This window comes from Acomys russatus, chromosome 28 (genome assembly GCF_903995435.1).
Source record: "Acomys russatus chromosome 28, mAcoRus1.1, whole genome shotgun sequence".
Classification (NCBI taxonomy): domain Eukaryota; kingdom Metazoa; phylum Chordata; class Mammalia; order Rodentia; family Muridae; genus Acomys; species Acomys russatus.
This window is the reverse complement of record NC_067164.1, coordinates 12,941,611-12,957,400: the sequence shown is the minus strand read 5'-3', so window position 1 is coordinate 12,957,400 and position 15,790 is coordinate 12,941,611. Positions and strand designations below refer to the sequence as shown.

Genomic DNA, 15,790 nt, shown 5'->3' with positions numbered 1-15,790 from the left:
AAAAAAAAATGAAACAATAGTGAATTAATTTCTACAATATGCTACTTAATGATTACTCTCTCCATTGGTTTGCTTGAAATTTGGCAAAAACAATGTAAAAAAATTCCAATTCTTAACCTCAACTGAGACTACTTTGACTGCCTATAGTAACAGCCAGTTTTTCCTGAGCTACTGTGTTAAGCACTCTACAGGTGTTACCTGCTTAATCGAGCCAAAGAAGTAATTAGGTGGTCATTGTTCGCTAGGTTTCTGCACTGAGGTCCTGCATGGTCCTCACTAGAAACACAAATGAAGCCACCTGTGCTGATGTTCCGCATCACTACCTCAGAACTAAGTGTTAGCTTGCCTTCTTGAGAAATCAGTGAAGAGACATAACAGCCACATTTCCCATGCAGACCAATTTCAATTTGTTCCCTCTGTTTAAAAAAAAAAAACAAAAACTTGAGGTAATCTAATAATAACCAAGCACTTATTTTTCTATCATTTGTCTTCCTATTTCTGCCTACCTTGGAAACTTTTGAAATGAGCACCTAACTTTATGACTAGTTTTAAGTTTGTTTTAGTTTTCCTTGTCTGTGAAATCAATTTCTTCCTTTCAGCTGACTGGAATATCTAACTCTATAGAATGAAACACACCTGCTTCTTTAGTAAAAGAAATTAAGATCTTTATATGAAGTTGTCATTTTATCCTTTCACTATCTTCAAGGTAACTCAGCAAGAGGTCTTTTTAATTATCATTTTATGTGTCAGTTCAATTCAAAGATATATATTGTGTATTGTTAAGTATAGATGTTGGGAACGAAACAAAAATTCCTTGTTCTCATGGAGTTTGAACAGCAGGGAAGCATAAACAGTCAATGTACTGGTACAGTCGACTTTGTTGGAAAGAAACAAATAGGAAAATAGAATGTAGAAGAGAGTAAAGCAAACTGATAACGTGATGAAACGGCAGGTGTCTTAGCCACTGTTCTATTACTATGAAGAGACACAATGAACAAGGCAACTCTAATAAAAGAAAGCATTTCACTGAAGAGTCCCCTCCAGGGTTAGAGGGTGAGTCCGTGGACATCATGGCAGGAAGCAGGCAGGCGTGGCACTGGAGCAATAGCTGAGAGCTTTACACCCTGTTCCTCAGGCAAGTCAGACGAAGAGAGAAAGACGCTGGGCCTGGCCTTGCTGTGTGGGCTTTTGAGACTTCAAAACCCACCCTCAGTGACACACTTCCTCCAACAAGGCCACAGCTCCTCATCCTTCTAATCCTCCGCCAACTGAGGACCAGGCATTTCAATGACAGCCATGGGGTCATTCTCATTCAGACTGCAATATCAGGGTGGGTGGACCCTGATATCGGTCACAATTCTGATAAAGTGTTCCAGGCAGGCCACAGAGAGTGGCTTACATTTGAGCAAAGACTTACTTCTAATTCAAGAAACAGATGAACAAAGAGGTTGAGTCATTTTGCCTGTGATACACAGCTAATCCATAAAGTAGCAAAGTTCTACCTCGGCTTATGACCCCTGTGCCCGCTACTCTTCACGTCTATATCCAAGAGATTTCAAGGGAGCTTGCTTAAGTGCAGATTCACTCTAAACACTACGGCTCTCAAAGTCAACCAACAACTTCCTAACAACTTCTCCAGGACTATCCGTACCAATTTCCAAGTTGCTCTCTGTGTTCTGACTGTCTTTGTTGGGTAGGTTTTCTTAGCTCACTATGCTAATTCAAGAACAACCTTGAAAAACACCAGGTGGGATCCTTGTCTTTGTCAGAGGATAGAAGTCTAAAGTTTCATTGTGTTTATATAGTAAACATGTGAAAATGTTCTTCTAAAATGTAACTCAGAACACTGTAGTTCTAGACAAAGGGCAGAAACTATTAGTGAAGTGTTAAGTCTTGGCCCCTCTTGTAATTCTTCATTCCTGACACTGGATGTTAAAAGGTTAAAGGCTTTAGTCATAAACTTGATTCTCTACAAAGCACTGTTTCTCCTCACTCACCTTTAGTTGTACTTCCTCTTTAGGCAAAACAAGAGTGAATTTTGCACAGTTCTTTTCTGTTGAATTTTGGTCGGTAAGGCATACGAGGTCTATTATGTCTAACTTGCCGACATACTGTAAAGATAAAGGAAAATATCACTAAATGACTTCCTGGGTAATTACCTGGTTTCCATAATACAAAAGAGTACGTAAAAATGTATTTTGTGGTGTGTGCTATATATGGCCCAAACAAATTTGCAAAGGCCATATTAAATACTTGAGAATTTTGCAGTTGTTTAACATAGCTAATATTAAAATTTAACTATATGAACAAACAAGTAAGTGAGATGTTATATTAAAATAAAGTTTATAATATAGTCAAAAGTCAAATTTCATTATTTTCTCATTACATTGAGTATTTTGCTGTCTATGTCATCAACATTATTTACATTGCTTTTCTGAGTGGCATACATATTATGCCACAGAGCTGCTATACATCTGTTCACACTCCGTACTCAGTACGGTCACACTGGTAGTTGACTCACTATGGAAGTTGGCAGAGCATGTACAAATGAGTGTATAATTTATTGGTTTGTTGCTTGTCCCAGAGGCAGCCCTTCTTTTATAATAAGAACTCTAGGTATGTCTAGACCTAGGCACAAAGAGTTTTGCTATAACAAACAGTGCTGGTACATCAACTACAGAAATGGAAGTCGTATCTTCTGTTTTTAATTGTAGGCTGTAAAGAGCCTTAAAGGTCATCATTGTCTAACCCAGCTGTTTGAATCTGCGCTCCATGATATCCGCAAGCATATGGCTGGGCGTCTGTAATAACACTGAACTCACACTGCTGAAGCAGACCTACTAAGTGCTCCTTGTATTGAGGCACGGTTTCTCTCCAAACACTTCCTATCCACTGATCCTGAACTCTTTTCTCTGGAAAAACATTAAACAAATTCAGTGACTTCTCCCCTTGACTTCCTCTTAGCCTTTTGGATATGTAAAGATGGCTTTAAATTGTTCCCTGCTGTAGACCATACAAAAGCCTAAAGTTCTCAGCCGCTCCATCCCAGTGTTTCTCCTGAGACTATCACCCAGAAAACTTCCCCAACGGTTTTTTTTTTTTTCATCCTCTTTTAACAAAACTGATAGGTGGACAACTCTACAGCCTTTTGTTGTGACCTCTTTGTGGCACATCGCCTCAAATGATGGGCTCACAAACCGCACCGAGGTTACACGCCCACCTTTACTGGTATATAATCTTGTACAGTTTCTTGTGTGTGTGTGTGTGTGTGTGTGTGTGTGTGTTTTGTAAAGGAGAACTCAGCCATCCACTAACACAAATTATGCAGTCAGTTCCCCACATTTGGCACATTTAGGGAAATCGTAAGGGTTATCACATCTAGAATACAATGAAGAAGGCTTGTCCTTCGTGATGATGGTGTCCACCCTGCCAGGTAGCAATTTCTTTCTTTCTTTCTTTCTTTTTTTCTTTACTTTTCTTTCTTTTTTATTAAGACAGGATTTCTCTGTGTAGCCTTGACTGTCCTGGACTTGCTTTGTAGACCAGGCTGGCCTCAAACTCACAGAGATCCACCTACCTCTGCCTCCCTAGTGCTGGGATTAAAGAAGTGTGCCCCCACCGCCTGGCTTAATTTCTTAATCCTCAAACTGACAGTTTTCATTCTAATAAAAGGATTAAGTAGTTATCAGTCCCACTGATATAAGACCACTACCACAACTTTTGAGCCAAATTCGTAGCAAGCATTATGAAATACTGGCCAGGTCAATGGAAACATGGCCAGGTCCATACCAGGGTTTCCAGAGTTTGGTGCATAATTACATCAGTTGGGTATATAAAGGCAAAACTCACAAGGTATGCATATAATCCCTTTGTCTAACCAGAGGCAAGCATACATCCTGACATAACTCTTGCCTACATGTGATCAAGTACATCCTGTGCAGTTGGGGCAATCAAGCTTGTTTACAGAAGTGAAAACACGTGGCTTGTTATTTCTCATGAACAATAGCCCTCAGCATGCTAGGAAGTTACTTGATCTTGGGCCAGTGGAGCTTACAGGTTAGAGGCATTTTTGTTTTATAGATGTCTTATGCACAGTAATTTAAATTTAAAACACAACTTAGTGTCCAATGGCTCAGAGCCTCCTGAGGCTGACCTAGGGCTTTTTAATGTCATGAATGAGAGACCTCTTTTCACAGACCTGCCATTTCTGATTACAGCATAATACAGAAATTAGCCACCACATTGTGCCCAGTGGTGTTCATGCTTGCAATCTCATCTGAGGCAGGGAGATTTTGAATTAGGATGACAACCTACATAGAAGGCCTTGTTTAACAACCGACCATTACAATGAAAACCAGAATGCAAATTTACAGAGTTTGTGTGAGATTTAGCCAGTTAATATATATAAATGCTTGTAAACAATGTAAGGGCTGTGTGCAGTTTACTGGCCGAAACCCTTTCATGTCCTATCTCATTTGCTTATTGTTTTTTGTTGTTGTTGTTGTTGTTTTGTTTTTTCGAGACAGGGTTTCTCTGTGTAGCCTTGGCCATCCTGGATTCACTTTGTAGACCAGGCTGGCCTCGAACTCACAGCGATCCGCCTGCCTCTGCCTCCCGAGTGCTGGGATTAAAGGCGTGCGCCACCACGCCCGACTCATTTGCTTATTGTTATAGCCTTATGAGATAGGCTATGGATTTTATCTTAAATGGAGAGATTTGTAAACTGGGAGTATTGGAGATTTCCTGTGTATCCCTCAGTTATTTGTTCCTGCAGAATCAATTGTATTCTTTGACCACACAACACTGCACCAGGAGAGGGATGTATACGGTATCAGTTTGCCTCACCCTTTGACTTCCTGTTGAGTTGGACCACTGGAGACCTTCAGCAGGAGGTTGGAGTGGGGATCTTATTCAGTACCCTGAGTAGTCTCTTCTTCCATCAAATGTCAAGTTCCTCTTAAGTACGAGCTCTCCTACTCTTTCCTCTCTTGCCTCATGTGGAAATATGACACTATTTTTAGCCTCAGCGTTAAGTTTGTGACTTCTCTATATTCTGCCCACTGCTTTGAATACTTATGAGGACTTTATTAAATATTATTCAAGTTGCCCAATTTGAGACGTCATCTGTTTTCTCCCACGTCCCTTTTTATGCAGTAAGTCACAGCGGGGTTAGGCAATTATTTTAAGATGCCAGTTAACAACAGCTGGGCCAACATTAAAGAAACTAGGCACTCTTTCTGGGCAGGTTAGGCTCCCAATCAGCAAGCTCTTAGGTGTTACAAGTGAGCTTGGCTACTGTGAATCACAAAAGGTTTAGGCCAGGGTCTTTGCTTTCTTGACATCACTGGGAAGTTGCAGTACACTCTTAAAAAGCATAGTTTTAAAAGAACTAACTAAATAGTCACTCCATCATTATTCATATACTATAGCTCTTAGAAGTCTGTCTTTAGAGGGTATGTTTTTGTCTAGGAAAATTAAATTGTGACATCGTACATTACAGTGCTGTGAGAATCATCTTGTTCCTTTCAGATTACAATTGCATTCCATAACATAATTTCATCCGTAACTGCAAGCAATGGAAGCTATCATTTTGCATTAAGCAGTTTATACTGAAATATCTAAAATTTCTAGTTTTAAACTAAGGCTTTATTATCTAGGCCAGGAAGATAAGGACAAACAGTTAAAAATATGAGTTGCTATCTTCTTAGTTGTCCAGAGAATTGTCACCCCTGATTCCATCACAACTGATTTACATTTGTTTTTGTTGTTGTTTTTTGGGTGTTTTTGTTTCTTTGGTTTGGTTTGGTTTTTGGAGACAAGGTCTCTCTGTGTAGCCTTGGCTGTCCTGGACTCTCTTTGTCGACCAGGCTGGCCTTGACCTCACAAGATCAACCTGCCTCTGTCACCCAAGTGCTGGGATTAAAGGCATGTGCCACCACGCCCAGCTGATTTACATTTATTTAACACCTTCATTTTGGGATGAGAGAAAAAAATGGATAAATGCCAGGCAAAGGTGGTGCCCACCTTTAATCTTAACACTCTTGAGGCAGAGGCAGGCAGATTTCTGTGAGTTCGAGGCCAGCCTGGTGTATAGCGTGAGTTCTAGGACAGCCAGGGCTACAGAGACCTGTCTTGGAAAAAAAAAAAAAAAAAAAAGAAAGAAAGAAAGAAAGAAGAAGAAAAAGAAAAAAATGAATAATAAATTGTGTGCATATGGTCTATTGAAAGGTCAGACTACTTACAGTTGTACTTTTTTTGTCGGTATAAAAGAAAAGTGTGGTTCCTCTCAACTCTGTCCAATAGTGTTTGTACTCCTGTGGGAAAGAAATCAGAAACACCGTTTCATGAGTTCATAGTCAATTTTTTTTCTGCTTTGTAATTGTGTCATATAAAGTTATTATTTATCCTTCACTTTTTGCCTAATTTTAAAAATTATTTATTTTATGTGTATATGTGTGTGTTCCTTAAAGCATCATCTGTGTGCAGTAACCAAGGAGACCAGAAGAATTGAATAGCTGGGAACAGGAGTGACAGGAAGCTGTAAACTGACTGGATGTTCTGTGGAAGAGCAGGAAGTGCTCTTAACCACTGAGCCATTTTTAGAAACACACACACACACACACACACACACACACACAGCTTTTCTTCCTTTCTTTTTTTTTCTCTGTTTTTTTGTTTTAATTTGGAGACAAGATTTTACCAAATATCTCTAGTTGGCCTGGAACTTCATGTGTGGGTCATGTTGTCCTTGAACTCACAGAGATCTGCCTGCCTCTTCCTCCCATCCCACATGCTGGGATTATAGGTGTGTACCACCTCACCAGAATATTCACTGAATTTCACCATAAATTCTTTTAAATTGCCACGCATGTTCTCATTATATGGTAAACCAGGTTCACCTATATTTTAATGGTTTTACTTTGTAGTTAATTCTTTTTTTTTTAAAGAAAAATAGAAAATTAACTTTATTTTATATGTATGAGGATTTTTTCTGCACTGGATTTATTTGTCAACACCACATGTGTGCCTAGTGTTTTTGAAGGCCAGATGAGACCACTGAATCCCCTGGAACTGGTGTTACAGTTGTAAGCCAACATAGGGGTGCTGGTAATGGGACTAGGCCCTCTGGAAAAGCAGCCAGTGCTTTAAACCACTGAGTCATTTCTTTAGGCCTGCAGTTAAGTTTTTATTAAATCCCTTTCTAATTTATTTTAGTGTAATGTTTGACTTGTGCTTAACTAGATCATTTTTGAAACTCTTCTCATTTATTTAAAACTATTTAATTTTAGTGAATGATGGGGCCATTTAAAATGTCATATACGGCATGGATAGATCTGCTCTTTAGGGTAGATAAAAGGACTGAGCAAATATGTAGAGGTAAAGTAGTTAAAAGAGGACATGACTTTTAGTTTAGATTCATGAAATAGTATTTATTGGTGATATAGACTAAAGGGATATAAAAGTTGATGATAAGAAAATTAACACATTGAAGCTGAAGTTTGAAGACCGAGTTTTATTCATTAGGTAAATATTTAATTATTAGTAGATTCAAATTACCATGAGTTTTTACAAATAATGTTCTAAATTAATTTTTAAAAATAACCTAGTCAGATTCTCATTTTAGTTGTCTTAAGTTTCATTTACTTTTCTTTCCATTCTTTCGTTCATTCTTTCTTTTCTTTTTGTGTGTGTGTGTGTTTGTGTGTGTGTGTGTGTGTGTGTGTGTGTGTGTGTGTGTGTGTGTGTGTTGGGGGGGGTCACAGTCTTACTATGCAGCTCTGGCTCTGACAGAGCTCACTCTGTAAAGCAAGCTACAGGCTGGCTTTGAACTCTGCATCCTGAGTGCTGGGATTAAAAGCTTGTACCACTACACCCTGTCCAGGCTTCATTCACATACTTTCATAAACATTACCAGAAATGGGTTGGAGAGATGAACAGTGATTATGATTGCTTACTGGCCAGGTGGTGGTGATGGCTGGCGTGGTGATGCACACCTTTACTTCCAACATTCTGGAGGCAAAGGCCAGTGGATCTCTGAATTCAAGGCCAAGCTTTTCCAAAGGACAAGTTCTATGACAGCCAAGGCTACACAGAGAAACCCTGTCTTTAAAAAGCAAAACAGAAAGGAAGGAAGGAAGGAAGGAAGGAAGGAAGGAGGAGAGAAAGAAAGAATGATTCCTGATCTTTCACATGATTCAGCACCTAGCACCCATGTCAGACACCCACACACAGAAAACACACAGATTTTTCTTTTCTTTTCTTTTCTTTTCTTTTTTTCAAGACAGTTTTTCTCTGTGTAGCCTTGGCTATCTTGGACTCATTTTGTAAACCAGGCTGGCCTCAAATTCACATCAGTCTGCCTGCCTTGGCCTCCTAGAGTGCTAGGATTACAGGCCTGCACCACCATGCCTCATGTAAAATTAAATCTTAAGAACAAACCACTTAAAACATTTTTTTCTAACAGAAAGAGTGAAGCCCACTGTATAAGCATTCTTGTGTGGGAAGGACTGTAAGCTTTGTCACAGGTGAAAGTAGTCTTGGCGCGCTTTACCCTTGGACATACCATGGGTACTCCCTGAGATAGACTGGGTGGAGCCATCCTGGGCCTGGAGTTCAGGAAGCCCACCTAGGGACTCCACTTGGACTATTGTTTTTCTAATTGACCTCCTTACAGGCAAGTGGAGAGGAGAGAGGGGCAGCAGAGAAACCCGGCTTGGGCACATATGGATCAGAAGGAGGATCAGTGAACAGGCCGGACCAGCATGCAGGCCAGAGACACCTAAGGACCCGTCCTTTGGAACGGATACTGGAAGGTCCACTCTTTTTTCCCTTTAACCTTTTTTCCCTCTTGTGTAAGTTAGTTGGGTTGTATAATAAAGTTTAATTGTTAAGAAACAGAGCCAACATTCTTGTTCATTTTTAGTGTGTGTATGTGTGTGTGTGTGTGTGTGTGTATACCTAATAATACTGAATGAGTCTACATCCACTATGTGTGTGCGGGGGTCCCACAGAGCTCAGAAGATGGTCTGATCTCCTGCATCTGGAGTTAAAGGTGGTTGTGAGGCACCATGTGTGTGCTGGGAACTGATCCCAGGTTCTCTGCAAGCGTAGTAAATGCTGGTAACCACTGAATAGCTCTCCATCTTTAGCAAGCATATTATTAATATAATTTTATGCCCCTTCTACATTTACCTAAGCACATGGCCTAGTCAAAATTCAAAAAGTATAAAAATAGATTCACCTTATTTGTGGGAAAAAAAAGGTAAAAGTTATACTTCAGCGGTATGTGCATATGGTCAAGTTTCAGTTAAATGGTAGTATTGCTGACGTAATCTACGCCAAACACAGAGCTGGAACTTGGTAGGTGGTCTTTCTGCTCCAGCCAACCCATAATCAAGATCTGACTACAACACGTAATAGGCCTACACATGCAAATATGGGGTCGATCAAAAGAGCCTTCATAAAGGGCAGTTACAAAACTGATGAAAGACATGCCTAACTCTGAATGCCCCATGTATGCCAATGGATGACACATCTTAGAGTCAAATAGATTAACAAGAGAAGGAAACAAATCTCAACTGTGACCCATCAGAAACGTCTGTCTTTCTGTTCATAGAGGGCACCAACGTTTTTGTCACTACAACAGCTGGTTTCCTGGCTTTCCTGGCACTTTCTTACACTTTCCCCTTTAGTCTCCACTAATGAATGCTGCCAGAATGACTGATTTCTGAGCAGGACCGGGTATAAAACAGGTGAGGTTGGGTGACAGGATGCTTAGCTCACCACTTCCGGTCCTCCCGTCAGCCTTGTCTGCTAGGAGAGAGTGGGTGTTCTGCTCATTTCCTGCCAGGTAGAAAAGGGCCTCTAAGAAGTTTAAGCTTGGGCCTATCAAGCTGAGTCAGTGCATGGAGGTAGCTCAGTGTAGGGTGAAGCGGTACGAGCTTAGGCCCAGTATCAAATTCACACACTGGTAGACTTTATTAGTCATAGAAGTAAGTAATGGGTCCCTAGTTAGATGATTCTTTAGCCATCAAAGCCTGGGAGAAGAAAAATCACAGTGGAATATCATAAACATTTAAAATTGGAGCAAGAGAGAGGGATGGCTGCTTGTGGAACAATTCTTCAGATAGTGATGACCTGAATATAGTGATGTCCTGAAAAAAGGGTCCTGGATAGCGAGGTGTTAAGCAGAACCTGAGATGAGGAGTAAAGAAGATGACAAATGAAGACAAAAGCAATAGCCGGGGTCATGAGTTCTTGTATAACTGATGACTTGTGCCAAGCAGATTTATTAAGAAGTACAGCATCCTTTATACTAGTTGCAGAGGGAAAACAGCCAGGGTCAGCAGAGAACTAAGTCAGACAATGTTGGCAAAGAGAACCTGGGATATCTCAGACACAGATGCTTAGGACGTATAACCAAGGCTGAGGGGTGCAGGGAGTCAGCCCACAGAAGCCACATGTGGACTCTTATGAGGCGCTGGCTCCAACTCTAGATGGGTCTTGCCAAGTCCACCCTGAACAAGTGCACAGGACGGAAGTTTCTTTTGTCCTTTAAAGCGGCCCTTGAAGAAAGCTGTGGGTCAGTCTGGCTCCCCACACAGTGGCTTGTTTAGTGATGACCTGTTTCTTTGGAATGGTTTTAAAACCACCAAATAACAACTATCATTGTGTACACTGTGTGGCAGTTTACTGGTAGGAGACAGGGAGCAGAAGAAGAGAATGCCGACAGTCGTTATTGCTTCGTAGAGTAGTTGGAGATTTGGTGGGATAGTGATGCATATAAGGACGAAAGAGCTGGAACATAGCAAATGCTAGTGAGTTCTCACCACCTGAACAACAACAGAACAGTGCGTTGCTTCCATAGTCACAGTATGGGCAGATGCTTTGCATTTTTCATTCTCCATGGTGTGTGTGTGTGTGTGTGTGTGTGTGTGTGTGTGTGTGTAGCCAGCTGTGACGGCACATAACTTTAATGCCAGCACTCTGGAAGCAGAGGCAAGTGGATCTCGGAGTTCAAGGGCTGCATCGTCTATGGAACAGCCAGGGCTACAAAGAGAAACTGCTTTAAAAAAAAAAAAAAAAAAGACAATGTATACATACTTACACACACACACATACATACATACATACATACATTCATACTATATATATGGATGTTTTTCCTGCATATGTGTATGGTGCTCACAGAAGCCAGAACAGAGCATCAGATCCACCTGCAACTGGAGTTACAGATGGTTAGGAGCCACCATGTGGGTGCTGGAAATGGAATTTGGATCCTTTGGAAGCACACTCAGTGCTGTTGCTCCAGCCCCTGCAATGTCTTTTTTTTTTTTTTTTTTTTTAATGTAGTGATTTATTTTCCTCCTTTGAGAGAGATGGTGATGAGGCCTAAAGATGTCTAAAAATAAGTATATTCTAATGGGACCGTGGAAAAGAAGGATGCGCTATTTTAAAAAACAGAATAATGAAATCCATTGTCGTTCCTGCATAAAATTACTTCTAAATTTTTCCTTTCTAGTTATTTCAAAACCGTTTCTTCATTCCTTCTCTCTCTCTCTCTCTCTCTCTCTCTCTCTCTCTCTCTCTCTCTCTCTCTCTCCCTCTCTCTCTCTCCCCCCCCTCTCTCTCTGTGTCTCTGTCTCTCTTTCTCTCTCTCTGTCTCAATCTCTCTTGTGTATGTGTGCGCTTGTGCACACATGCATGCACAGACCATGGTGCTCATGTTGGAGCCAGAGGCCAGCATGCTGGATGGATCCCATTCTCTCTTCTACCATGTGGGGTTCTGGGATCAAACTCAGATCAGTAGTCTTTATGGTAAGTGTCCTTTCCCGCTGAGCCATCTCTCTGGTCCATAAGTTATTTCCCTACATTGGGAGATGTTCTAAAAACACCAGTGAGAAATTTTACTTCAGACGTTCCTTAATAGCTAGTAGTCCTGGCCCCTGGATCAGGCAGGAGTTCTGAAAAACTGATGGTACTGAATGTACAGTTGAAAAGACTGAACAATTGCAGATGTGACCTGAAATGAATTCACCAACGCACACAGCTATGTCTGGGAGCTGGCTTTTTTTGGAAGGCTTTCTCACTCTGTCCATAAACCTCTATCCACACTGAAAGCAGTAGGTCAAGGCTTTCTGTGTTTTTGATCTGGGCAAGAGATGAGGGCAAGTGCTGTGAGAGCAGTTGATGTACAGGTGCATTTCTTAGGGGACATAATCATTAGTGAGCTTTAACTGACATGGAGCTTCTAAAATGAAGTCTAATCCCTGATAATCTTGGAGAAAACATTAGAAGTTTTCTACCACTGTGCTCATTTCCTTTACTGGCCCCTTCTTGGTTTAATCTGCTATCAGAAAAGAAATGCTAGCATCATTTTAAAAAGACAAGAATTGGGGCTGGAGAGATGGCTCAGAGATTAAGGGCACTGGCTGCTCTTCCAAAGGTCCTGAGTTCAATTCCCAGCACCCACGTGGTGGCTCACAGCCATCTACACTGAGCTCTGATGCCTTCCTCTGGCCTACAGGCATGCATGAAGGCAGAATACTGTATAAATAATAAATAAATCTTAAAAAAAAAAAAAGACAAGAATTATTGAGATTCCTCAGTATGCACTTGCAGGTATCTGTGCTCCTGAGAAAAAAATGCTGAGATGACCACACACACACACACACACACACACACACACACACACACACACACACGGATATTAATTGGGTATGATTCACTGGCATTTAAACAAAAGTTAAAACGTGAGCATTATAGAATGATAGATACAGTTAAGGAAAAATTATTAAATAAAGTAAGATCCATATCTGAAGGCACTGATGAGTTCAAAAGCTCTTGGAGGAAAAACAGACATAGTAGTAAAACCCATGAACTTCAGACACAGCCACAAACCCAAAGACAGAGGTCACTTCTGTTTGATATGTAGAGAGATCAAAATCAGAATACTGAATTAGTTTCTAACAAGACCACATGGATCCCAGTATAACTTGACTAATACTAAACAAATAGTATCTAGGCGTGTATTTTATTTGTATAGATATTTATATATTTGATAGCCATATCTTTGAATGAGGTGTGTTTTACACATAGTCTCTTGGTTTTTAATTTGCATTAAATCACTGGACTAAAGGCACTGAAGCAAGATTTCTTGTTTATCCCTTTGCTTTGTGGCCATATATGGCTTTGTAGTTAGAATTTAAGATCAGTTTGCTTCTAAATGCTCCCTGGCATTTCCTGCCAGTTTTGTGGAAGTCCCACTTATTTCTCTTAGCATTTTTCTCATTGCTTCTGTATTTCTCTTTGAGCACTACGGCGTTCCTTTGAGCAATTTTACTTATAGACCTCTGTTGCAGGATATTTTACAGACCTCAAACTGACTTTAGAATGTTAGCAGCTCTGAAGAAAATGAAATCTAAAGTGTGAAGGTGGCATTTTATGTAGTTATCGTTTTCATCTTTGAAGCCACCATATATGTTGACGCTGCTGTCATCCTTTGGTTCCTCTTCTGCTTGACACACAAGAGAAAAGAACTTGGCAGTAAACTTAAACGGGTAGGCAAATTGATTTTCTCGCATATGTTTCACAAATATTTTCATGCTTACTTTGAACCCAGAGTCTGATGTGTCTTAGAGAAGTGCTCTTCCATTTAGGTATATGCACAGCCCTCATAAGAAATGCTGAATGTATAGTTGATTTTGTTTTGAAACATGCTTTCTAAGAAAAACTAGATTATGAATTAGATAAAATGTCATAATTAGTACTAAGCCAAGCTTCTTGTCATGTTCGTCGTGTGCAAAGTGTACAAGAAATGTTGCTTGAAAAATAAATTGACTCAGCACTGGGCATACTTATTCTAGACATAATGAAGAAACAACATAAATAGTTAATATGTTATGCTGGAGGCAAGTAGTAGTCGTTTGCTCCTTCCCCCCCTCCCCCGAACAGTTCAATAAACTGAATTCAGGGCAGATGGAGTAATTTTCATAAGGTAAAAGTTATATGTGGAAAAAAATCAAGTGAAGACATGGTTTACCGATACTCTAAAATTGTAGTTTTTGTTTGCTTGTTTTATTAACCCTAACAACATATGCCTTCTTTAAAACACCTGGAAGATCTTGGTAGCAGACACAGTTACTATAAACACTTTGGGAAGACAGTCAGTGAAGGACCAAATTTAAATTGCCTACTATCCCATTTCTGGTGAAGGGAAAAAAAAACATGTAACTGACTTGTGTAGGGTCATCATCATCATCATCATCATCATCAACAACGACAACCAATAACTCCAATATAGCTTGCAAATTTACTACCAAATGCTTAACAGCCATAACATGAATTACAACCTGACTTTTAAATGGCAAATGACTTTACTATGTACATAAAAAGTGTGAATACACTATTAGAATATTTTCATATTCATAATTGTTTCATGCATGTTAATGACTCCTCTGAAACCTTGCCATATCAACATTAAACATTTACTGTTATTTCTGAAAACACTTGAAACTTTGCTAGCTTCAGCCAAATATGAAAATTTTATAAAATTTTACTTACATCAATGGCTTCTTTAATTATTTAGTAACCTATAATTTATTTCTCTAGTTAATTTTAGATTGTCCATGATTACAACTTTAAGGGCAACACATTTTTATAACTGCAGTTTATGTTTTTATGTCAAAACTATGTAAAATGTACTTTTTAGAAAACAATTTAATGTATTTACTGATTACAATAACATTTTAAATATTCTCTTTTAAAGTCAATATGATGGTTAGTATTTTCAGAATGTGTAATGAAATAATATTAAATAAATATTTTTCACAATTTTATGAAGGTTTACCATCTCTTACAATTTGATCATTATAAACGTCAGTATAACTGGGAGTAGGAGCAGGTAGGCAATTTGTCATGAAATCACCTTATCTTCATGCAATTTCTTACCACTGAAGCATAGTAGGAAATTGTGGAGAAACATTAAAAAAACAAAACAAACAAACAAAAAAAACTTACCATGCAAGCCAAAATCTTGTGGGATGCTTAAAAGAATCCTTTGGGAATTTCATTAGATTTTTATACTGTGGCTAAATATTAGAAACCTTATAATACATACATATATATGTATATACGCTGTGCATTGTATTTAAGTTGTTCAATCATTCTTCTTGATCAACAAAGAGAGAATAACCCAAATAGAAATAAGCAGGCATCATTGTATCATGTTGTCATGAGATTAGTTAAGCTCAAACTTTCAGGGTCATCTACAGACTTACCTGGGAATCAGACCGTTTGACTAATAAAACACCTTCAAAGTACAGGGGCAGAGCAGTGATCTTCATCCTTTCCTGGAAGATCCTGCGAGGGGCAGGTTTTGGGGGCTTCTTAGCCATCATGCCCTTTGCTTTAGCGTCTGGCTTGCTTTCAGTTCTGTCCAGACGCTAACAAAAGGAAATCTCCGTTGTGCGAGAGGAAAGGCAACTGTTTAAAGAGGAAGTCTCAACTTGCTTTTTAACCACCAACCCTCCACCAACAGTGCAACACACACACACACACACACACACACACACACACACACACACACACACACACTTTACTTTTTGCAAACTAAAACATGATCAAGCACAGAGCAAGTTTTAAAAGCCAAGCTCTGCATACACTTCATGTTCTTAGATTTATGGAAGCAAAATAAACAACAGATTATCATCTCCCAAGGATGAAAGGAGCAGGTGCAGGCATTGTGAGAGGCTTTAGGGGACACACCAAAGGTGTATTTGGCTTTTCCAGC

The 15,790-nt window shown here is 39.6% G+C and overlaps 1 protein-coding gene across 1 annotated transcript in view; it reads right to left on the bottom strand.

The window, feature by feature from the left end:
• Positions 1-15,473, bottom strand: part of Stap1 (signal transducing adaptor family member 1) — a 35,046-nt gene extending 19,573 nt beyond the window's left edge. Inside the window, exons 1-3 of the mRNA XM_051170451.1 lie at positions 15,279-15,473; positions 6,243-6,314; positions 1,998-2,111 (exon numbers count right to left, since the gene is read on the bottom strand). Coding sequence (XP_051026408.1) covers positions 1,998-2,111; positions 6,243-6,314; positions 15,279-15,398 — 306 coding nt within the window. The 5' untranslated portion in view covers positions 15,399-15,473. The remainder of the gene's footprint in view (positions 1-1,997; positions 2,112-6,242; positions 6,315-15,278) is intronic.
• Between the last annotated feature and the right edge of the window lie 317 nt (positions 15,474-15,790).